Here is a 25,054-nt window from a genome sequence, read left to right as displayed (position 1 = left end):
TTATTGTCTTCTTGGTCACCCCCTGCTTAGGGCTCACTTGCTAGTGCAGTACAGCAATTTGTATTATTTGTCTGATATACCTTCTCAAAAGAATGTTTGAAACTAAAATGCATCTTGTCACGTAAACATTGGCTATGTAAACAGAATAATAAAAAAGTTACGGTTATTGGAATGTGGGGGTTAAAGAGTTAAATTCTTTATTATGTGAAAAAAAAAATTAAGAGAAAGGTACACATTATTGGTATCATTGCACCCATAATGAACTATAAAAAGCACTGTGAATGCTTTTAAAATGGAAATGAAACAAATGCCAGAATGATATTTTGTGTTCATCCCGCCTCCTAAAATGTGGATTAGAGGGGTTTTCCGAGACTTAAATACTGATGACTTATCCTCTGGATAGCCTTCTCAAAGCTTTTCCTAGGCTAATGACGACATGTTTATTGGTCACGTGGCCTAGGCGCAGCTTAGCGCCATAAAAGTTTATGAGGCTGAGCTGCGATACCAAGCTGTACAATGTACAGTGCTGTGCTTGGTGAGCCAAGAGAAGGCCACAGCACTCACAGGAGCTCTGGTACCTTCTCAAACAGCTGAACGGTGGGCATGCTGGGTGTCGAACCCCCACTGATCAGTTTTTAAATGTCGGAAAACCCTTTTAATAAGTGATCAAAAAGTCATAAAATTGTATAAAAGAAAAAATATAGGCGGATAGATCTGTTAGGCCTCACCTCGAAAAGTTGGCCTTTCTTCTGGCTCTTCTTTCCAGCACTGCTGCATGAGATCCGATGCTTCTTTTAGGCCACATTGCAGACTCTCCTGTAAATCAGGTCTCTCCCCGCTAGTTACACAAAGTGATAACTGCTGGCTATTAATTGCATCTACAAAACAAGATAAAAATGAAAGCATTTACAGTATTACGTTTGGGTTACCGTAATTCAAGCACTACTGTAACATTGCCCATCGTGTTTTATTAGAACAAGTCGCACAAAATATTGCAATCATTTTCGACTACTGTTCAAATGTAGTCAAGAGCTTCTCATATGGCATGGTGACATGTGTGAAGATCACAATGGCCAATTTCGGACCTCGAGTGATTTCCAGAAAAATGACTGAAAATCAAACAAAATACAATGTGCAGTAATATGGTGAAGATAAATCTATTCTTCTGCAATTCAGACTAGAACTAACAATCACATGGAAAAGACTGTAGTGTACTTCTGCCACTCCTCATTGTATTCAATACCTTCCCACATGTACTATCCTCGCAAGACCTTCTTCTTTACTCCTTACATCATTGTTTCAAAGACTTCTTCTGTGTATCCCTCATACTGTAGAACTTGCTACTCCATCACTGCAGACTGTTTCCCACCATCACAACCTTCAAAAGCAACGTTTCACCCATCTTTTCAGAAAAGCCTCCAACCTGCAATAACCCTGTTTCCACTATACAACCATATCAGCAGCTTCTCCCCTCATCCACTATCCCTTGTAGACTGCAAGAACGGGGAGTACAGCCCCTTGGGCGCCTTACCAGGCTGATTTACATACATATAAAATAATTTTTTACACTCCATAAAACCACTCAGAGATATGGGACAGGAATATTGCGGACATGCTAGCAGCGATCTTGCCGTGCATGTCCGCATATCTATAGGGTAAAAAGAGGTGACAGAATCCCTTTAATGAAATATGAGATGGTTTTCTCATGACACATTGTACTTCATGTTGTAAATTTGGGTAGATCCGTTTTACCTTTTTACCTTTATTTATAAAAAAAAATTAAAATATAAAATTCACCGAAAATTTGAAAACTATAAAAATTTACCATATGCCTACTTTATGTTATAATTTTGTCAATGTCGATTTGTTTTCTTTAGAATGTTAAAAGAGAGCTGTGCTCTGGGCAGTGTTTATATCTTCTCTTTGTACAGATGCTTCAAGAAAAATGTATGCACTGTGGAAGAATGCTTAAGCCAATCACTTAGCTGGATACGTACACACATTATTCACCACGTATAGAAAATCACCTCCTTGAAGTGTCACATATGACATATGTAGTATTGAGGTTAGGAAGACCACCATTACAACATGGCGTGGACCCATAGATGTTTACATTCCAAAGTTTATGACCTAGTGCATACTGCGCAGAAGCCAAGTGTTATCTTATCGCCTTTTCCTTCTTAAGCCAATGAAATAATTGCATGTGCTTCAGGAAGAACCGCCTCCCTGAAGGTGAATAACGGTTTTACTTATTGTAATAAACGTAGAGCTTACCTTAACCAGCTATGTGTCAGCATCTAGTCTCTCTGCCACGTGTGGATATTAACCCCTTGGGGGTACCTTGATCTGGAGCACCAGAGGAGAACTTGGAGGTCTGCTTAAGACCAGCTGTGCTCTCAGTAGCGCTGAGGCATTCTCAAGAGATTTCCTAGTGAAATGGGATAGGCTGCGATACAAAGCACAGCCGCTATACAATGTACGCCTCTGTGCTTGGTTTGCTGTGAGAAGGGGACGTTGCTGCTGCGAGTGCCAGAGCCTTCTCAAACAGCTGATCGCGGGGGTCATGGGTGTCAGATTTTGCTAGAATCGTTTTTGGGCACCATGTCTCATTTAAAGAGACTCTGAGGTATCCCTACAGTGGAAACCCCCCCCCCCCCCCCCAAAAATAAAAATAAAATAAAAAATCTACTCCATTTTTGAAACTACACCCCTCACGGAATTTATTAAGGGATGTAGGCATTTTGACCCCATAAGCCGCAAGCGTTTTGCAGAATTTAGAAACACTTTGCAGTGAAAATGAAAAATTTCTTCCAGTAAAATGTTTTTGCCCTAAATTTTTCAGGGGCAACAGGAGTTACAGGAAAAAAAAGCACACCACAGATTGTTATAATTCAGGGCTCTCACAAGCGGTCCAAAACAGATCAATTTTGCCCTAATGCATTCTGAATGGAAAAGGATTCGCTCAGAATGCATCAGTTTGCCTCCGTTCCATCTCCATTCCGCTTTGGAGGCAGACACCAAAACGCTGCTTGCAGCATTTTGCTGTCCGTCTGACGAAACTTCGCCAAACAGTTCTGTTCTGACACACAATGTAAGTCAATGGGGATGGATCCGCTTTCTATGACAATCGAAAACTGATCCGTCTCCCATTGACTTTCAATGGTGTTCAAGATGGAGCCGTCTTGGCTATGTTAAAGATAATACAAACTGATCCATTCTGAACGGATGCAGACGGTTCTATTTCCTGAACTGATTTGTCTGTGCAGATCCATGACAGATCCGCACCAAACACAAGTGTGAAATTAGCCTAACAACAGCCCAGCATGCGCCAATGTAAAAAGTTAGCCTTTTTATTATTATTAGAGGTGGGACGACGAATCCGTCAAATATACAAATCCCTCGAATCTTCTTAGATTCGAGGCATTCGTGGACTCGAATCCAGATCTCATTTACTAAATTCGAATCAGACGAATCCATGACAGCAGGGACCGATGCAATCCCTGTATTCTAAGGCACTGGCCCCGCTCACTGTAGTATAATCTTATGATCTAACCTGCATTGTTAAGATATAATAATCCATCTGTATTGCTTACATTACAACATTAAGTTCCGTAGCAGGGAGGAGGTAGGCCAGGCAGATGGCGAGTCACTCACTACATAACGTGCCTGCTCTGCCCACTTTATGAATGAAGCAGGCGGCATGGGCGCGCGATGTAGTGAGTGACGCGCCTCACGCCCGGCCTGCCTCCTCCCTCCTCTCTGCTACAGAACTTAATGTTGTAATGTAAGTAATACAGATGGATTATTATATCTTAACAATGCAGGTTAGATCATAAGATTATACTACAGTAAGAGGGCTGATGCATTTAAATACCTGGACTGCATCGGTCCTCTCTGTCATTCCTAATCCAGATGCCGGCCCCCAGCCCCTGTATTGGGGGTCATTCACACTGCAGGGACCCCCCCCCATAACAGTGTCGTCCACTGATTCCCCCCCCCCCCCCCCAATAAGTGTTTGGATCACTTTGTTTATTACATCGTTCACACAATTCTTATGTACAGGATTCGATAGATTAGAGAACCTTTTCGGATTCGGATTTTTAAAAAATTGGATTCGTCCCACCTCTAATTATTATGCTTTGCTTCCTGGTCTGAGAAACACCCCACATGTGGCCCCAATCTCTTGCCTTGCCCAGGAGCACCATGCGTATTTGAGGCCTTGTTGTGGCGATTTACACTATCAACTGCAGAGGATCTGGGTTGACTCCATTTTGGAAACTATGCCCTTCAAGGTATTTATTTTACGGGTATAGTGAGCATTTTGACGCTGCAGGCGTTTTTCAAACATTAATGCACAGCAGATGTTGCAAAATAAAAAATTGCAATTTTTTCAGATATGTTGTTTCAGTGCCCAATATGATCTGTCCGTTGTGTGCCAGTGTGAAAAATAAACCCTCTTATTATCATGCCGTACTTCCTGGCTTTATACACACCCTACATGGGGCCCAAATCATTCACGTATGAGAGGGCTTAGGAGTAAAGAAGCACCATAAACATTTTGAGACCCAATGTGGTGATTTACACAGCCTCTGATGAAAACTGTAGAGGCTCTGGGGTGAAATAATAAATGGAATCCCCAAGTAGTGACACTATTTTAGAAATTACAACCCTTAAGGTATTTATTAAGGGGTGAAGTGAGCATTTGGAAGCCACAGTTTTGCTGATGGTAATATGCAGCTGAATGAGCAAAATAAAAATTGCAGTTTTTCAACAGACATAGCAATTAAGTCCCCAATATTTTCTATCCAGTGTGTGCCACCACACCCCTTAAATTGTTAGGTGGGCACTGAACTGTCATAAACGTGGATGTAAATTGCTGTTTGGGTACTCTGCAGGGTTCAGAAGGCACAACAGCACTCACAGGAGGGTGTCCCCAACCCCAGGACAGGAAACAACACACATGCACGTGATTTAAAAGGCCTCCTCCCCCTACTTATTCAGTCGTTGTTTCTTGTCCTCGGGTATGCATGGAAGTCTCTCCTGGAGTGCTAGGAATGGTTTCTTATCGCCCGGCCTTGATTCCTTTCCCCACATTGTGGGAGGGCTGGACAAGGAACTGGAACCCCGGTGACGCACCGCCTCCCTTACCCGTTCCTAGGAGTAAGCCCTGTGTGCAGGCTTCCCCAGGCTCGCGTTGTTCCCAGATAAGGGGAAATCGCGAGGGATCTGATGTTGTGACTAGAGATGAGCGAATTTTTTAAAAACTCGATTCGCTGGTTCGCCAAATATTTTGGGAAATTTGGTTCGATCTGAATATATTTGCAGTGAATTACGCTAAAAAAACGGCTATTTCCTGGATGCTAAGAGCCATTATAGTGGTGTAGAACACTGTGCCTTGTAGTAACACGCATAGAGAGTCCTCTTTGGTAGTGAAATAGTGTGAATCTGTATGATGAAAGGGCGTCACTCTTAGAATCACTGCACAAATCACTAATTTGGGCAGTCACAGGGCCAAAACTGACTAAATAACTCAAGTATAAACTCAGCCTTACAGGACAATGTTAGCGCCAAGAAGAAGCGCCCTCCTTTTATACCGTTGCCAGCTGATTCCACATAGATGTCAACAGAACCAGTTCTATTAAATGCTTATACAATAGAGCCCCCAACAGAGTGGAGAGGGTGTCAGCAGTAAGTTTGTGTTGACGTCACTGATTAATTTGCCCTCCCTCTGATCCGTCAGAACAATAACCCACAAAAAACGGATCCCATCTGTGGAGCATCCGCCTTCACTCAGTCAGCATTTGCTCAATAATCCATCAGTATTGCTAATGCCCCCCCAAAAAACAAAACAAAAAAAAAAAAACAGGAGTGGATCTAAAACAGAGATGACAAGTGAATGAAATATTTGCATGTCTTCTGTGTTTTGTACCCACTCCTGCTTTTGGCTGCCAAATCACAAGTCAATTCAGGCCTTACAGCTGCTACACAACCAGGATCTGTTGTGCATCTAATTTTTCCATCCTTCTGACAGATCAGAAGAAGGGTCAAATAAATGATTATGACAGCCAGGCTGAAAGCCAAAATAGTGGACCAGTCATGAAGTGGGGAGGGTGGGAACAGCATGAGAAGTCCACAGAGTGGACCTATGACAGGGTCTGAAGGTGGAAGCAGTATGAGGAGGCCACTGAGTGGCACAGGTACAGTCTGGAGTTGGCAGCATCAGGAGGAGGCCACAAAGTGGCACAATGACCAAGTCTAGAGGTGGCAACAGCAGCAGCATCAGGAGGATACCCACAGAGTGCCAAAGTGACATTGTGTAGATGGCAGCAGCATCAGGATACCACAGAGTGGCAAGGTGACAGTATGTAGATGGCAGCAGCAGTAGAATACCACAGAGTGGCAAGGTGTGGAGATGGCAGCAGCAGGATACCACAGAGTGGCAAGGTCACATAATGTGGACACGGCAGCAGCAGCACCATCCACATACCACAGAGTGGCAAGGTGACAGTGTGGATATGGCAGCAGCAGCATCAGGATACCACAGAGTGGCAAGGTGACAGTGTGGATATGGCAGCAGCATCAGGATACCACCGAGTGGCAAGTTGACATAGTGTGCATATGGCAGCAGCAGCATCAGGATACCACAGAGTGGCAAGTTGACATAGTGTGGATATGGCAGCATCAGGATACCACAGAGTGGCAAGGTGACATAGTGTGGACATGGCAGCAGCAGCAGGAAACCACAGAGTGTGAAGGTGATATAGTGTGGAGATGGCAGCAGCAGCATCAGGAGACCACAAAGTGACCCGGTAACAGAGTGGGGCGGTGGGTGGCAATACCAGTACCCGCTGACGAAGATGGGTGAAAGAAGGAGCAGTTGGTATCAAATATGTGGCATCAGGCGGGTGGTAGCATCAAAGTAGAAGCTGAGTCAGGTAGCTAGAAGAAATCGGTCTCTTTTTTTTAAGGTTTGGGTGAGGCGGCATGGATGATCTAAATCGGATGCATCAGGCATTGGTGGGTGGAAATCCTGGCTGATCCATGCTTGATTCATCTTGACAAAAGGTCAGTCTCTCCACATTCTGGCTGGACAGGCGAGTTCTCCTTGGGGTAACTATGGCCCCCGCCGCATTAAACACCAGCTCTGATGCCCCACTACTGGCCGGGCAGGTCAGCTTTTCCAGGGCAAACTGTTAGTTGCGGCCACAAATCCAGTTTGGCTGCCCAGTAGTCCAGGGGATCTTCAATGTGGGTTGGCAGGGTGCTGTCCAAGTATGCCACCACCTGCTGGTTCAGGTCCTGCTCCAGGTCTAGCTGCTGCTGCTGGTATGCGGGTGAAGAAAGCTATTCATCAGCGAATGCAGACTCAGGCTGCTGCTGTTGATGCAGCTGCTCCTGCCACTACACTCCTCCCCAGCAGCCATGGTAGTGGAACGTGAGCACAGAGGGCCCCCCGGTCAGACCTGCGAGAGGATGGACGATGGCACAGATAGGCAGCGGCCAACTGACTACATAGGATGTCTCTGTAGTAGTTCCGTTTGTCCTCCCTCTCAGTGGGTGTACAAAAGGTCCCCATTCTGGACCGGTAGTGAAAGTCCAACAAGGTGGAGAGCCAGAAGTCATCCCTCTGCCGAATAGTGACAATTCGGCTGTCACTACGCAAGCAAGTGAACATGCATCGGGCCTAGGGCTGCAGCTAACGATTATTTTAATAATCGATTAGTTGCCGATTAATTTCTACGATTAATCGATTAATCGGGAAAAACGACAAAATTACAAAACAGAGAGGTTACAAAACAGAGAGATCTTACTTGAAAAATTATGTTCAAATGCCATATTAAAACAAAAATTGTGGACGACACTATTATGGGGGATCTGTGGACGACACTATTATGGGGGATCTGTGGACGACACTATTATGGGGATCTGTGGACGACACTATTATGGAGAGGGGGATCTGTGGACGGCGCAGTTATGGAGAGGGGGATCTGTGGACGGCGTAGTTATGGAGAGGGGGATCTGTGGACGGCGTAGTTATGGAGAGGGGGATCTGTGGACGGCGTAGTTATGGAGAGGGGGATCTGTGGACGGCGCAGTTATGGAGAGGGGGATCTGTGGACGGCGCAGTTATGGAGAGGGGGATCTGTGGATGGCGCAGTTATGGAGAGGGGGGATCTGTGGGTGGCGCTGTTATGGAGAGGGGGATATGTGCACTGTTATGGGCATAACAGTGCACAGATCCTCATACCAGCCCCGGCCCCGATGCTTATAAGTCGGACTAATCACTGCATCTTTATTTTACCTTTTTACAATGACGCTCCTGTAACAGCCAGGCAGAGCGGACGGCGGCGTAACGTCACTCACGTGACGCACCTGCTCCGCCCACTTCATGATGAAGTGGGCGGAGCAGGTGCGTCACGTGAGTGAGTGACGTTACGCTGCCGTCCGCTCTGCCTGGCTGTTACAGGAACGTCATTGTAAAAAGGTAAAATAAAGATGCAGCGACCGCCCGCCCGCATAGCAACGAATCGGCGATTATTCGATAACTGGATTCGTCGACAACGAATCCAGTTATCGAATATAATCGATTACATCGATTAATCGTTGCAGCCCTAATCGGGCCATTTGTGCAAGTGACTCGGAGGGACTCCATGCCTCAATCGCCACTGCATACGGCCACGGTGTGTCTGGGTGCTCAGTCTAGTCTTCCTCATCGCCATGTAACACCTCTGGCTGCTTCTGCTCCTCCTCTCCTGTCACCTGAGTAGAAAAACCACCCATTTCGCTAAACATTGCTTGTGCTCCAATGTCCTTCTACAGCTCCTCCTCTTCTTCCAATTCAGCCCCCACAGGGCTCATGTGGTCTTGAGAGCTAGGCGCCACATCTCCAGTCCCCTGACCAGCCATTGTTACCACCATCTGTTCCAGGACATGAAGCAGTGGAATGACATCATTCATGCCGTAGTCCTGGCGACTGACAAATAACGTTGCCTTCTCACAGAGCCTGAGCAAACGGCAGGTATGATGCATGAGCTGCCACTGGCTGACATCGAAGTTACACAGGGGAGTACTCCTATCCGCTTGCATCATTAAGAAATCGTTGATGGCCTTTCTAAGTTTGTATAGTCGGTCCAACATATGGAGGGTGGAACCGTCACATATCAGCCTATGTTGGAGGATGCAGTTCTGCCGATGCAGCTCAAGGAGGGTGTGCTTTGCGGTGTACGAGTGGCTGAAGTGAAACGATTAGGGCGAAAAGAAACTGCTCCACCAAGGAACTATTTGAAAGAGAAGTCCAAAATATTGCAGCTAGACTAAAAATGAGAGGATATACTAAAACCAGTATAAATAGAGGCATACATGTTGCCAGATTAAAAGACTCTTATTTTCTCTAAAGGAAATAATAATAGAATAAAAGATGAGAACAAAAATAATAGGAGAGGGAACAAACATAAAAGTAAAAACAAAACTAAAAACAGGAACAAAAAAGACTTGCATAAAGATGAACTCATCATTTTTTCTACCAATTACAGTAGAGACTATTTCAGGATATGTAAAATCATACGGAAACATCTTCCAGTTCTAACCTTTAATGAGGAATGGAGAAACATAGCATCCACAGGGATAAGGTGTGTAGCAAAAAGAGCCCCTACAGTGGGTCAAAAAATAAGTCCAAGTCCAAAATATGTACTTGGCTTAAAACTAATGGAAACTACAAATGTAGTAGCAAAAAATGCATTTGCTGCCGACATATGTTTATCTCAAAAGAGGTCATATCTATGGCTAATAATAAAAAACATATGTTGAAGCAATACATTAATTGCAACACAGACCACGTAGTATATGTTATAACATGTAAAATATGCAGGGTACAATACGTGGGCTGTACCACAAATGATCTAAAAGTATGTATAAAGGAAGCATTTGAGCGATGTCCCTCACGTCATGTCTCGGAATGTCTCAGCGGCAACAATGCATTTTGCCACTGTTCACAAGGGCGATATCTCTGCGTTTTCTGTGCAGGGCGTGGAGGTTGTTTCCGCACCTATTAGAGGAGGTGATTGCAAACAGAAGCTCCTAAGTAGAGAAACATATTGGATGTTTGTTTTGGAAACTTGTATACCGAAGGGCCTAAACAGAAAATATGATTTAACACTGCAATACATGTAGTTCATCAGTGTGTGTTTTCAAATGCATGATACCAATTTGTTGCCTCCCCGCCCATGTGCTCTTGGCTGGACTTTACCTAATCCAGGAACACCTGGGCCTGGGATGTGACCTTTAGCCAATCAAAAAAGGAGGAGGAACCTATCCGTGTTGTATATAAGGACTTGTTTTTAGTGCACTTTGTGTGGCTTGATGAAAGGCTCAATACTATAGCCCGAAAAGCGTCACAATTACCTTGTGTCTCTCCATGTGATGTATGTTGGATCTTAAATTTTGGAAGCCAAATAAAGAACAAACTATTTTATACGTCAGAAGCTGGAATTGATCCTTTGTTTTCTGGATATTCTAACGAGTGGCTGAAGTGCATGCAAAGTTTCCTGCCCATTTTTAGGATGTCTTGCAGTTGGGTGGAAGACTTCAGGAACCGCTTGACAACCAGATTGAACACGTGTGCCATGCAGAGCGCATGGCTCAGCCCTCCTTGATGCAGCACCGACACAATGTTCTTCCCGTTGTCGGTCACCATGGTTCCAATATTGAGTTGTCGGGGAGAAAGCCAAGATTCAATTTCTTGACGAAGGACACGGAGCAGTTCCTCCCCTCTGTGACTCCGTTCGCCCAGGCAAACGAGGTGCAGAACAGCGTGACACCACTGTGCCCTGCACATGTGGTATGCAGGAGGGGCACTGTGACTTGTCCCTGCAGTGGAGGCAGAGGACATGTTGGAAGATGAGGAGGTAAAGGCAGACATTGTCGCAGGACCAACAGCGTAACGAATTGAAAGCGTCGTGACCTGGCCAAGTTGCTGGTGTGGCTGTACAGGAACCACATTCACCCAGTGGGCCATAAAGGACATGTATTGTCCCTGACCGTAGTTACAGCTCCACACGTCGGCACTGCCGTGCACTTTGGCAGACACTTCTGTTCTACATATTTGTGCAGACCTAGTACTGCCTTTTTTGCAAAGAAAATGATTGGTAATTGGATTTTCCAGAACCCACGACGGCACCACGAGAGAGAGGAACCCGCCCCCACAGACAGGAAACCTGCAGAATAAAAGGGTGGACACTCTCCTCCTAATTCAGTGTGATATCCAAGCATTGGAGGAAGTCCACCCACATAAAGTTTAGATGATCGGCAATACATTTTTCTTCTTTTCATTTGCTACACCCTGTAATTATAGAAGAAGTAACACGCCAGAAGGGAGGTAAATAAGGGTGCTGTTGTGGGTTCTGAAAAATCCAATTACGGTGTATAATCATAATTTTTCCCTTCACCCATGACAGCACCACGAGAGATCTACCAGAGGAAATAATTAGGGTGGGAGAACAGAAAGAAGCACCTTCTCTCCAAAACAAGAACCCGAAGAAGAGTTCAAATCAAGCCAATAATGTTTAAAAATTGGACTGAGGAGCTATCTGCCCAAGAAGTAGCAACTGCCCTGGTTGAATGTGCTTTAAGACCCACCGGAGGAGATAAGCCAGAAGAATAGGCCAAAGAAATGGCAGAAACAATCCATCTTACAATGGAACTCTTAGTGGCTGCATTCACCTTAGGGTACTTTCACACTTGCGGCAGGACGGATCAGACAGCCTGTTCACCATGTCGGATCCGTCCTGCAGCTATTTCACCGTGCCGCCGCTCCATCCCCATTGACTATAATGGGGACGAGGCGGAGCTCCGGCGCAGCAAGGAGAAAGGGCGCCGGACTAAAATTACTGCATGTCAGGTTTTTAGTCTGGCGGCTTTCTCCGTGCACCGCTGTGCTGCGCCGGAGCTCCGCCCTTGTCCCAATTATAGTCAATGGGGATGGAGCGGCGGTCTGCGGGCACGGCGAAATAGCCGCAGGACAGATTAGACATGGTGAACAGCCTGTCGGATCCGTTCTGCCGCAAGTGTGAAAGTAGCCTTATTCACTCCTTGAAAGAGGATAAAGAGTGAAGAAGTTTTTCCGTCAACTCTCAGTGCGAGATAGATAACCAATTAACGCTCTTCTCACATCTAAGCAATGAAGAGATTTTTCTTCTTCTGACCTCGGGTTCTTAAAAAAAAAAAAAAAAAAAAAAGGTAGGAAGAACAATGTCCTGGGACCTATGAAATTTGGAAGCCACTTTTAGAAGAAAAGCGGGATCCGGGCGAATCAGCAACTTATCTTCCAAAATAGTGGTATATGGGGGATTAATGGATATGTCATGAATCTCATTAACCGCGCGGGCAGAAGTTACTGCTATTAACAGGCACAATTTTAAGGTGAGACACTTAATGAAGCTGGAATCCAATGGTTCAAACAGAGGTTGAGTCAAGGCTCTTAAAACCATGTTAAAAGGTCCCAGGGAGGGGGTTTATGGGAGGTTATCGGGGTGAACCTGGCTATTGCTATAAAGAACCTTGACACCTATAGGCACCCTGCAATCTCTTGATTAAATAAAAAAGAAAGAGCCGAAACCTGCACGTTTAACCACCTCAGCTCCCCTAGCTTAAACCCCCTTAATGACCAGACCACTTTTTACAATTCTGCACTACACTACTTTCACGGTTTATTGCTCGGACACACAGCTTACCACCGAAATGAATTTTACCTCCTTTTCTTCTCACTAATAGAGCTTTCATTTGGTGGTATTTCATTGCTGCTGACATTTTTACCTTTTTTGATATTAATCAAAATTGACCGAAATTTTAGCAAAAAAATGACATTTTTCACTTTCGGTTGTAAAATTTTTCAACTATAACTACATTTCTTTATTATTTTTTCTCTAAATTTATTGTTCTACATGTCTGATAAAAAAAAATGCAATAAGTGTATATTTATTGGTTTGGGTAAAAGTTATAGCGTTTACAAACTATGGTACAAAAATGTGAATTTCCGCATTTTGAAGCAACTCTGACTTTCTGAGCATGTTTCCTGAGGTTCTACAATGCCCAGACAGTAGAAACACCCCACAAATGACCCCATTTCGGAAAGTAGACACCCTAAGGTATTCTCTGATGGCCATAGTGAGTTCATGGAAGTTTATATTTTTTTTGTCACAAGTTAGCGGAAAATGATTTTTATTTTTTCTTACAAAGTCTCATATTTCACTAACTTGTGACATAAAATAAAATTTTACATGAACTCACCATACCCCTCACGGAATACCTTGGGGTGTCTTCTTTCCAAACTGGGGTCACTTGTGGGGTAGTTATACTGCCCTGGCATTTTAGGGGACCTGAAGCGTGAGATGTAGTTTGGAATCCAAATGCGTAAAAAAAATGCCCTGTGAAATCGTAAAGATACTCTTTAGAATTTGGGCCCCTTTGTGCACCTAGGCTGCAAAAAAGTGTCACACATGTGGTATCGCCGTACTCAGGAGAAGTAGGGCAATGTGTTTTGGGGTGTATTTTTACATATATCCATGCTGGGTGAGATAAATATCTGTCAAATGACAACTTTGTATAAATATACAATACGAGAAAAAAAAATAAAAAAAAAAATGGGAAAAGTTGTCTTTTAGAGAGATATTTCTCTCATCCAGCATGGGTATATGTAAAAATACACCCCAAAACACATTGCCCTACTTCTCCTGAGTACGGCGATACCACATGTGTGACACTTTTTTGCAGCCTAGGTGCGCAAAGGGGCCCACTTCCAATGAGTACCTTTTAGGAGGGAATTTTTAGGCATTTGGATTTTAGACTTTCTCACGCTTTAGGGCCCCTAAAATGCCAGGGCAGTATAAATACCCCACATGTGACCCCATTTTGGAAAGAAGACACCCCAAGGTATTCCAGGAGGGGCAGGGCGAGTTCCTAGAATATATATTTTTTTGGCACAAGTTGGCGGAAAATGAGAAAATATATATATTCTCTCATTTTCCGCTAACTTGTGCCAAAAAAATAATAATATATATATTCTAGGAACTCGCCATGCCCCTCCCAGAATACCTGGGGGTGTCTTCTTTCCAAAATTGGGTCACTTGTGGGGTATTTATACTGCCCTGGCATTTTAGGGGCCCTAAAGCGTGAGAAGAAGTCTGGAATATAAATGTCTAAAAAAATCTTCTATGAACTCGCCATGCCCCTCAAAAGTGATCTTTTTATAGCGCCGCAGCGATTTTACGGTGTTTTTGCAGTGATCAGAAAAAAAAAATTCTGTCACTGTGGTGTGGCGGACTGAACGCAATTGTGCACCCAAGATCAGGCCTGATCCGGCGAACACTGTGTTTTTTGTAGAGCCTATAAAACATGTCCTATTCTTGTCCGCAATTGCGGACAAAAAAAAATGGCATTTTCTATATAGTTCTGGCAATGTGCAGATCCGCAAAATGCGGAAAGCACATTGTTGTCAGTGTTTTGCAGATCCGCGGTGTCCGTGTTTTGCGGATCCGCAAAACACATACGGACGTCTGAATCGAGCCTTACAGGGGGGCGATCAGGGGTTAATAAGTGACAGGGGGTGGGGGGGTGTAGTGTAGTGGTGTTTGGTGCTACTTACAGAGCTGCCTGTGTCCTCTGGTGGTCGATCCAAGCAAAAGGGACCACCAGAGGACCAGGTAGCAGGTATATCAGACGCTGTTAACAAAACAGTGTCTGATATACCTTTCAAGGGTTAAAAAGAAAATACAAAAAATAAACGCATTTACAGCCTGCCAGCGAATGATCGCCACTGGCAGGCTGTAGATCCACTCGTTTACCTCCCGATCGTGTGAACGCGCGCTCCTGTGTGCGCGCGTTCACAGGAAATCTCGCCGCCGCGTCAAGGAGGAACAGATCGACCGCCACCAGAACACAATCCTGCGTTAGGCAGTCCGGAGGCGGTTAAAGGTACTACCTGCCAGACCTAGTTCTAAACATTTCTGGAGGAATTCTAAAATTAGATGAAAGGGAGCAGTAGAGGGAATTTGATCAACCTAAATACCTGGAAATTCCAAAAATCTCTGCCAAACCTTAGCATAAATGGCCACAATCACCTTTTTTCTACTTTTAAGGGCTCTTTCACACTTGCGTTGTTTTCTTCCGGCATAGAGTTCCGTAGTCGGGGTTCTATGCCGGAAGAATCCTGATCAGTTTTATCCTAATGCATTCTGAATGGAGTGAAATCCGTTCAGGATGCATCAGGATGTCTTCAGTTCCGGAACGGAATGTTTTTTGGCCGGAGAAAATACAGCATGCTGCGCTTTTTGCTCCGGCCAAAAATCCTGAAGACTTGCCACAAGGCCGGATCCGGAATTAATGTCCATTGAAAGGCATTGATCCGGATCCGGCCTTAAGCTAAACGTCGTTTCGGCGCATTGCCGGATCCGACGTTTAGCTTTTTCTGAATGGTTACCATGGCTGCCCGGACGCTAAAGTCCTGGCAGCCATGGTAAAGTGTAGTGGGGAGCGGGGGAGCAGCATACTTACCGTCCGTGCGGCTCCCGGGGCGCTCCAGAGTGACGTCAGGGTGCCCCATGCGCATGGATGACGCGATCGCATGGCACGTCATCCATGCACATGGGGCGCTCTGACGTCATTCTGGAGCGCCCCGGGAGCCGCGCGGACTGTAAGTATACCGCTCACCTGCTCCCCACTACTACTATGGCAACCAGGACTTGTACTACAGACAACGCAAGTGTGAAAGAGGCCTAAGAAGAGTGGATATCAAGGCGTCAGAGAATCTCTTTCTACCTAGTGAGTACCTTTCAAATTCTAGAGGAGCAGGAGCATCTGGACCAGAAGAAGATGGGAATGACAGACAGCTCCCTTCGGCTGAGGTGGTGGAGCCTTGACTGCATGAAACTGGGTGCGTGCCACTGGGTGATGCAGCAGTTGCTGCAGCAGGCTGGACCAACACATCGAAGCCATGGTTCTCCCAGCCTACTTTATGGCGACGCTGCATATGTTGATGCAGGGCCGTGGTGCCAACATTGGCACCCTGGCCACCCTTCACCTTCTGCCCACATATTCTACATATGACCATGTTAACCTCCTCCGGCAGCTTAACAAAAAACTGCATAGGAAAAAAAGGAGGCTTGAGAAAGACCTTTACGGTCGAAACGTCGCATTTTTTTTGCTGGTGAAATAAATTCCACTGAATTGAAGACAGGAGAGTGCTGCGGTTTCTTCTATATGACTTAACAAAAAACTGCCACATCGCCGAGTAGGTGATTTTCCCCCCCCCCAACAGTCTGCACTGACTGACTGCTACCACAGCTGCGTCCGTGAACCCCTGCACCACTACTTCCCGGGCAGGTAGACTGCTGCGAAGCAGGTGGTCTACCCCGGGCACGTTTGGCTCCTGACCTCCCACTGCTGCCACCCTGCTGACTCCCAGCCATGCTACCTTGCTGACTCAGCCGCTGCCTCATGGGCAAGCTGCCACCCTCTCCTCCCGATGAAGAAGCCCCTTCTGCACCCCGGCTCCAAGTGCGATCGGCTTCATCATCGAGTAGTGATGATGACCGCTCACAACACCACCCTCCTGCTCCCGGGCCATGCCAACTAAGGGTTGTGTCTGACGAACCCCAGCGACTGTTGGCTGGGGATGTCTGATGTCACTAGGGATGAAGTGGATGACAGAGTTAACCAATCAAGAACCGCTGGGTTGCTGGTCAAGACAGGACCGCTAGGTGACACTGGGAGCTCAGGCCTCTCGCTGCGACTCCTGCGCCCCCTTACTATGCTGCGACCTCTGCCTGGACCAGAAACATTTAGGCCTCTGCCACTCCTTTGTGCATGGCCTGGCACTTCTGTCTGACATACTTTTAGCTAAACTAAATAAATTAAAAGCAAATTAAAAACACCCCTAAAAGCGACGAATATATTTATCTTTTTGTACTGAAATAGGCCACTAAACGCTTTCATCACAAATAACCAACAGTGAAGTGTGTATATATTTTTCTTTCTGTACTGAAATAGGCCACTAAATGCTTTCAATTCATTATAACAAGTTGTACACCCCCAAAAATTAGATGTGCTGACGAAACAAGGGATGCTAAAAAGGACCAAAACAAAAATCTTTAATCGATTCACAAGGGTGTAGGGGTAAATGAGTAAAACGTGTTGCTACCATGCAGCTCAGTTATCCACAGAGGATGGGCTAATAAACGCATTATAAGCCTCAAGGTAGGAATGATCACTCACCCTGGGTTCTCCTTAGCCCCAGATCGTCTGCGTGACCACTGGCGAGATAGTTCTGATCCCAGGACTATTTGGATTGATACGTTGAGTAATCACTTTCCAATTGTCCCGGATCAGTCTCAGATCTGCCCCATAAGGCAATGGTGTTGTCAAAACGTGCCCCATTGCTCAATCCAAACAACAGAGGCTGTGGCAGGCTATTACTCAATCTGCTATTCACGCAGCTGACAGCCCTCCCCAAACACCAGTTTAATGGGCTGTTATAAACCACAGAATTGAATAGCCCTGTTAGTTATAAGGCTACAAGTCCTAACTGAAGGTACGGCTCAACGCGTTTCAACATCTAATGCGATGCATCATCAGGAGCCCGTACTGTAACCTAACTTGACTCATTAGGTATATGCAGGCATTAGGAATATGCGTAGTCCCTCTGTCACGGGAACCACGCTCCGGCACAATGATGGCAACCAAAACGCTGGCTATTTAACTCCTTAAGAACACAGCCTTATTTAACCTTAATGACCAGGCCATTTTTTGCAAATCTGACCAGTGTCACTTTAAGTGGTGATACCTTTAAAACGCTTTGACTTATCCAGGCCATTCTGAGACAGTTTTTTTTTTCGTCACATATTGTACTTCATGACACTGGTAAAATGAAGTTAAAAAAAAATTCATTTTTATTTATAAAAAAAATACCTAATTTACCAAAAATTTGCAAATTTCCAAGTTTCAATTTCTCTACTTCTATAATACATAGCAATACCTCCAAAAATAGTTATTACTTTACATTCCTAATATGTCTACTTAATGTTTGGATCATTTGGGGAATTATATTTTATTTTTTGGGGATGTTACAAGGCTTAGAAGTTTAGAAGCAAATCTTGAAATTTGTCAGAAACCCAATTTTTAGGGACCAGTTCAGGTCTGAAGTCATTTTGCGAGGCTTACATAATAGAAACCACGCAAAATTTACCCCATTCTAGAAATTACACCCCTCAATGTACCGTATTTTTCGCCCCATAAGACGCACTTTTTCTTCCCCCAAAATGCTGCCACTTTTACATCGCAAGCTGCGATGTATGAGCAGAGCGGGGACTCGGGGAGGGACTGGGAGGAGCTGGGGGCCGGCAATAGCGGTGGGGCGGTGCAGTCAGTGTAGTATAGCACCGCCCCGCCGCTCCGGTATACTAATATAAGATCTCATATTGAAGTAATAGTTATTAAACATGCCCCCCAACTGCTATTTCTACCTTACCTCCTAATCGCTGCTGTAGAATTCAGGCCAGGCGGGCGGCAGTGTAACTCGTGTCACGTGCTTGCGCCGCCTACTTTATGAATGAAGTAGGCGGCGCAGGCAAGTGACGTCAGTGAGACGCGCCGGCCGGCCGTCCTGCCTGCCTGATTTCTACAGCAGCGATTAGGATGAAAGGTAGTAATAGGAGTTAGGGGGCATGTTTAATAACTATTAATTCAATATGACAACTTATATTTTGTGCAGCGGCGGGCGGGTGGGCGCAGGTTCGGATTGCGATCTGTGGATGGCACTGTTACGGGGGGGGGGGGGGGGTCTGTGGATGGCACATATATAACAGTGCCATCCACAGATCCCCCGGTAACAGTGCCATCCACAGATCCCCCCTGTAACAGTGCCATCCACAGATCCCCCCTGTAACAGTGCCATCCACAGATCCCCCTGTAACAGTGCCATCCACAGATCCCCCTGTAACAGTGCCATCCACAGATCCCCCTGTAACAGTGCCATCCACAGATCCCCCCTGTAACAGTGCCATCCACAGATCCCCCTGTAACAGTGCCATCCACAGATCCCCCTGTAACAGTGCCATCCACAGATCCCCCCTGTAACAGTGCCATCCACAGATCCCCCCTGTAACAGTGCCATCCACAGATCCCCCCTGTAACAGTGCCATCCACAGATCCCCCTGTAACAGTGCCATCCACAGATCCCCCCTGTAACAGTGCCATCCACAGATCCCCCCTGTAACAGTGCCATCCACAGATCCCCCCTGTAACAGTGCCATCCACAGATCCCCCTGTAACAGTGCCATCCACAGATCCCCCCTGTAACAGTGCCATCCACAGATCCCCCTGTAACAGTGCCATCCACAGATCCCCCCTGTAACAGTGCCATCCACAGATCCCCCCTGTAACAGTGCCATCCACAGATCCCCCCTGTAACAGTGCCATCCACAGATCCCCCCTGTAACAGTGCCATCCACAGATCCCCCCTGTAACAGTGCCATCCACAGATCCCCCTGTAACAGTGCATCCACAGATCCCCCCCCCCCTGTAACAGTGCCATCCACAGATCCCCCTGTAACAGTGCCAGCCACAGATCCCCCCCCCCCATAACAGTGCTCAGTCATCACAGATCCCCCCATTAACAGCCTCCCCCCTATAACAGTGTCCGTCATCCACAGATCCCCCCCTATAACAGTGTCCGTCATCCACAGATCCCCCCTATAACAGTGTCCGTCATCCACAGATCCCCCTATAACAGTGTCCGTCATCCACAGATCCCCCCTATAACAGTGTCCGTCATCCACAGATCCCCCCTATAACAGTGTCCGTCATCCACAGATCCCCCCTATAACAGTGTCCGTCATCCACAGATCCCCCCTATAACAGTGTCCGTCATCCACAGATCCCCCCTATAACAGTGTCCGTCATCCACAGATCCCCCCTATAACAGTGTCCGTCATCCACAGATCCCCCCTATAACAGTGTCCGTCATCCACAGATCCCCCCTATAACAGTGTCCGTCATCCACAGATCCCCCCTATAACAGTGTCCGTCATCCACAGATCCCCCCTATAACAGTGTCCGTCATCCACAGATCCCCCCTATAACAGTGTCCGTCATCCACAGATCCCCCCTATAACAGTGTCCGTCATCCACAGATCCCCCTATAACAGTGTCCGTCATCCACAGATCCCCCCTATAACAGTGTCCGTCATCCACAGATCCCCCCTATAACAGTGTCCGTCATCCACAGATCCCCCCTATAACAGTGTCCGTCATCCACAGATCCCCCCCTATAACAGTGTCCGTCATCCACAGATCCCCCCTATAACAGTGTCCGTCATCCACAGATCCCCCTATAACAGTGTCCGTATCCACAGATCCCCCCTATAACAGTGTCCGTCATCCACAGATCCCCCCTATAACAGTGTCCGTCATCCACAGATCCCCCCTATAACAGTGTCCGTCATCCACCGATCCCCCCTATAACAGTGTCCGTCATCCACAGATCCCCCCTATAACAGTGTCCGTCATCCACAGATCCCCCCTATAACAGTGTACCGTCATCCACAGATCCCCCCTATAACAGTGGTCCCGTCCCCTATACAGTGTCCGTCATCCACAGATCCCCCCTATAACAGTGTCCGTCATCCACAGATCCCCCCTATAACAGTGTCAGTCATCCACAGATCCCCAGTATTAGTGCCATCCACAGACCACCATTAGTTCCAAACACACAGCACACCTTTTGGTTAAAAATATTTTTTTGCTTATTTTCCTCCCCAAAAACCTAGGTGCGTCTTATGGGCCGGTGCGTCTTATAGGGCGAAAAATACGGTATTCAAAACTGATTTTACAAACTTTGTTAACCCTTTAGGTGTTTCACAAGAATTAATGAAAATAGAGATACAATTTCAGAATTTTACTTTTTTGGCAGATTTTCCATTTTTATTTTTTTTTAAACTTTTACAAAGCAAGGGTTAACAGCCAAACAAAACTCAATATCTCTTGCGATATCCCATGGACAAATAAATATGAAAGTTTATTGAAAAAGGCCTGGGAAACAAATACGGCTATGTTGTGTCCCAGTATCGCCTCTACCTGTACGGCCAGAACATTATCTGACTGGCTTAATCAGTTTTAGGAACACTTAGCAGCAGGTACCCCGAGGGAGGAGATCTTAACCTCTTTAAATAAAGTGTCAAATTTTTTAGCAGATGCGTCTGCAGACTTTCCGCCAGGTCAGCTGCACTGTCAAATTCAACTCTTAGAGCAATCTGGCTGTGTACATGGTCAGGTGAAAAGTTCTAAAAATCGCCTGCGCTCGATTCCCTGTGAAGGAGATGATTATTTGGCTCGGCATTAGATTACATTCTGGACAAGGCTTCAGATAAGAAGAAAGGATTTCCCCTAAGGCTGCTTTCACACTAGCGTTCGGGTTTCCGTTCGTGAGCTCCGTTTGAAGGAGCTCACGAGCGGACCCGAACGCAGCCGTCCAGCCCTGATGCAGTCTGAATGGAGGCGGATCCGCTCAGACTGCATCAGTCTGGCGGCGTTCAGCCTCCGCTCCGCTCGCCTCCGCACGGACAGGCGGACAGCTGAACGCTGCTTGCAGCGTTCGGGTGTCCGCCTGGCCGTGCGGAGGCGTGCGGATCCGTCCAGACTTACAATGTAAGTCAATGGGGACGGATCCGTTTGAAGATGCCACAATGTGGCTCAATCTTCAAGCGGATCCGTCCCCCATTGACTTTACATTGAAAGTCTGGACGGATCCGTCCCAGGCTATTTTCACACTTAGCTTTTTTTAGCAAATTTAATGCAGACGGATCCGTTCTGAACGGAGCCTCCGTCTGCATTATTATGGGCGGATCCGTTCAGAACGGATCCGCCCGAACGCTAGTGTGAAAGTAGCCTTAGAGTCGTTATTTTCATCAAGGATGATCCTTTCAGAACCAGAAAAAAAAAATGACTGGACCAGAAGAAGAAAGAAGGATCAAGGAAGTGTCTTCTAGGGGCAGAGGGAGAGGATTCCTTTTCAATCCTGAAAATTCCTCCCATTCCACACAATGACGCCATAAGCCATGTGGGAGGCAGGTTAACACACTTCCTCTGCCTGGAAAGAAATAGGAGTCTCCCCGTGAGTGTTAACTACTTTGAAAGAGGGCTTAAAGAGGACCTTTCACCGATTATTACACTGTGAACTAAGTATACAGACATGTAGAGCGGCGCCCGGGGATCTCACTGCACTTACTATTATCCCCGGGCGCCGCTCCGTTCTCCTGCTATGCCCTCCGGTATCTCAGCTCAAGTTGTAGTAGGCGGAGTCTGCCCTTGTTCTTCTGTAGCGCTGGCCAATCGCATTGCAGAGCTCACAGACTGGGAGAAAATAACCTCCCAGGCTGTGAGCGCTGTGCTGCGATTGGCCAGCTCTACAGCAGAACAAGGGCAGACTCCGCCTACCATACCTTAGTGACTGAAATCTCTGCATACTATAACTTAGTGAGCGGAGATACCGGAGGGCATAGCGGGACAACGGAGCGGCACCCGGGGATAATAGTAAGTGCAGTGAGATCCCCAGGCGCCACTCTACATGTCTGTATACTTAGTTCACATTGTAATAATCGGTGAAAGGTCCTCTTTAAAACTAGAGTTTTTATCCCCCCCCCACCCCCCAGATCAATTCAGCATAAACAGAAAGCTGCCTCAAGAAGAAAAACATTTTGGGGTACACATAACTTTCTGGGAGGGAGATGGAAAAACAGCAATACTGCCACTGTGTTTTTACGTTATAAATTTTACGGCGTTCATTTTTCTGTATAAGTAACATAATATCTTTATTCTCTGGGTCAGTACGATTACAGGGATACCAAATACATATTGCCACTTCCCAAGACCCATAACTTTTTATTTTTCTTTCTATGGAGTTGCGCGAGGGCTTGATTTTTGCGGGACGACTTGTATTTTTCTTTGGTATCATTTTGGAGTAAATGGCGCTTTTTGACCACTTACAGACGTGGACAAAATTGTTGGTACCCTTTGGTCAATGAAAGAAAAAGTCACAATGGTCACAGAAATAACTTTAATCTGACAAAAGTAATAATAAATTAAAATTCTATAAATGTTAACCAATGAAAGTCAGACATTGTTTTTCAACCATGCTTCAACAGAATTATGTAAAAAAATAAACTCATGAAACAGGCATGGACAAAAATGATGGTACCCCTAGAAAACACAGAACATAATGTGACCAAAGGGACATGTTAATTCAAGGTGTGTCCACTAATTAGCATCACAGGTGTCTACAACCTTGTAATCAGCCATTGGGCCTATATATATGGCTCCAGGTAATCACTGTGTTGTTTGGTGATATGGTGTGTACCACACTCGACATGGACCAGAGGAAGCAAAGGAAAGAGCTGTCTCAAGAGATCAGAAAGAAAATTATAGACAAGCATGTTAAAGGTAAAGGCTATAAGACCATCTCCAAGCAACTAGATGTTCCTGTGAGTACAGTTGCACATATTATTCATAAGTTTAAGATCCATGGGACTGTAGCCAACCTCCCTGGACGTGGCCGCAGGAGGAAAATTGATGACAAATCTAAGAGACGGATAATCCGAATGGTAACAAAAGAGCCTAGAAAGACTTCTAAAGAGATTCAAGGTGAACTTCATGCTCAAGGAACATCAGTGTCAGATCGCACCATCCGTCGTTGTTTGAGCCAAAGTGGACTACATGGGAGACGACCAAGGAGGACACCATTGTTGAAAACGAATCATAAAAAAGCAAGACTGGAATATGCCAAACTACATGTTGACAAGCCACAAAGCTTCTGGGAGAATGTCCTGTGGACAGATGAGACAAAAATCGAAGTTTTTGCCAAGGCACATCAGCTGTATGTTCACAGACGAAAAAATGAAGCATATCAAGAAAAGAACACTGTCCCTACTGTGAAACATGGAGGAGGCTCTGTTATGTTCTGGGGCTGCTTTGCTGCGTCTGGCACAGGGTGTCTTGAATCTGTGCAGGGTACAATGAAATCTCAAGACTATCAAGGAATTCTAGAGAGAAATGTACTAGCCAGTGTCAGAAAGCTTGGTCTCAGTCGCAGGTCATGGGTCTTGCAACAGGACAATGACCCAAAACACACCGCTAAAAACACCCAAGAATGGCTAAGAGGAAAAAATTGGACTATTCTAAAGTGGCCTTCTATGAGCCCTGACCTCAATCCTATTGAGCATCTTTGGAAGGAGCTGAAACATGCAGTCTGGAAAAGGCACCCTTCAAACCGGACACAACTGGAGCAGTTTGCTCATGAGGAGTGGGCCAAAATACCTGCTGAGAGGTGCAGATGTCTCATTGACAGTTACAGGAAGCGTTTGATTGCAGTGATTGCCTCAAAAGGTTGCGCAACAAAATATTAAGTTAGGGGTACCATCATTTTTGTCCATGCCTGTTTCATGAGTTTATTTTTTTACATAATTCTGTTGAAGCATGGTTGAAAAACAATGTCTGACTTTCATTGGTTAACATTTATAGAATTTTAATTTATTATTACTTTTGTCAGATTAAAGTTATTTCTGTGACCATTGTGACTTTTTCTTTCATTGACCAAAGGGTACCAACAATTTTGTCCACGTCTGTATTACTTTTTTCAGTGGCAACTAAGAATAAATTAGCAATTCTGTCTTGTATTTTATTTTTATGGCGTTTACCCTAGGGGATAATTTATGTGATATTTATGTAGTCCGGGTCGTTACAGACCTGGCAATACAAAATATACAGGTCCGCTCCCTCTGTCACCGCTTTACATGCGGCAGGCATATACCACGCAAAAATAATAATGACAACAAAAAGCTGCGTACATTCCACATTTTATGAAATGACCGGCCCATAATAGAACAGTCCTATTCTATTTTTAGGAGAACACGGTGACAAAATATTTTTTTTTCTTTCTGTTATGGCATTCACCGCATTGATTTTTTAAAACATTTTAATAGTTTGGACTTTTTCTGACTTTTATTGTTTATAT

General features: G+C 45.5%; 1 protein-coding gene across 3 annotated transcripts in view; it reads right to left on the bottom strand.

Moving 5' to 3' along the window:
* The window catches only part of RIPK1 (receptor interacting serine/threonine kinase 1), a 150,750-nt gene that overhangs the window by 51,601 nt on the left and 74,095 nt on the right, over positions 1 to 25,054 (bottom strand). For all 3 annotated transcript variants that reach the window (XM_044293588.1, XM_044293589.1, XM_044293586.1), the window contains exon 6: positions 729 to 878. In XM_044293588.1, the coding sequence (XP_044149523.1) occupies positions 729 to 878 (150 nt within the window). The remainder of the gene's footprint in view (positions 1 to 728; positions 879 to 25,054) is intronic.

Source organism: Bufo gargarizans, chromosome 5, assembly GCF_014858855.1.
Source record: "Bufo gargarizans isolate SCDJY-AF-19 chromosome 5, ASM1485885v1, whole genome shotgun sequence".
Taxonomy (NCBI): domain Eukaryota; kingdom Metazoa; phylum Chordata; class Amphibia; order Anura; family Bufonidae; genus Bufo; species Bufo gargarizans.
The sequence above is the reverse complement of the archived record's forward strand: the minus strand, read 5'-3'. Positions and strand labels throughout refer to the sequence as shown.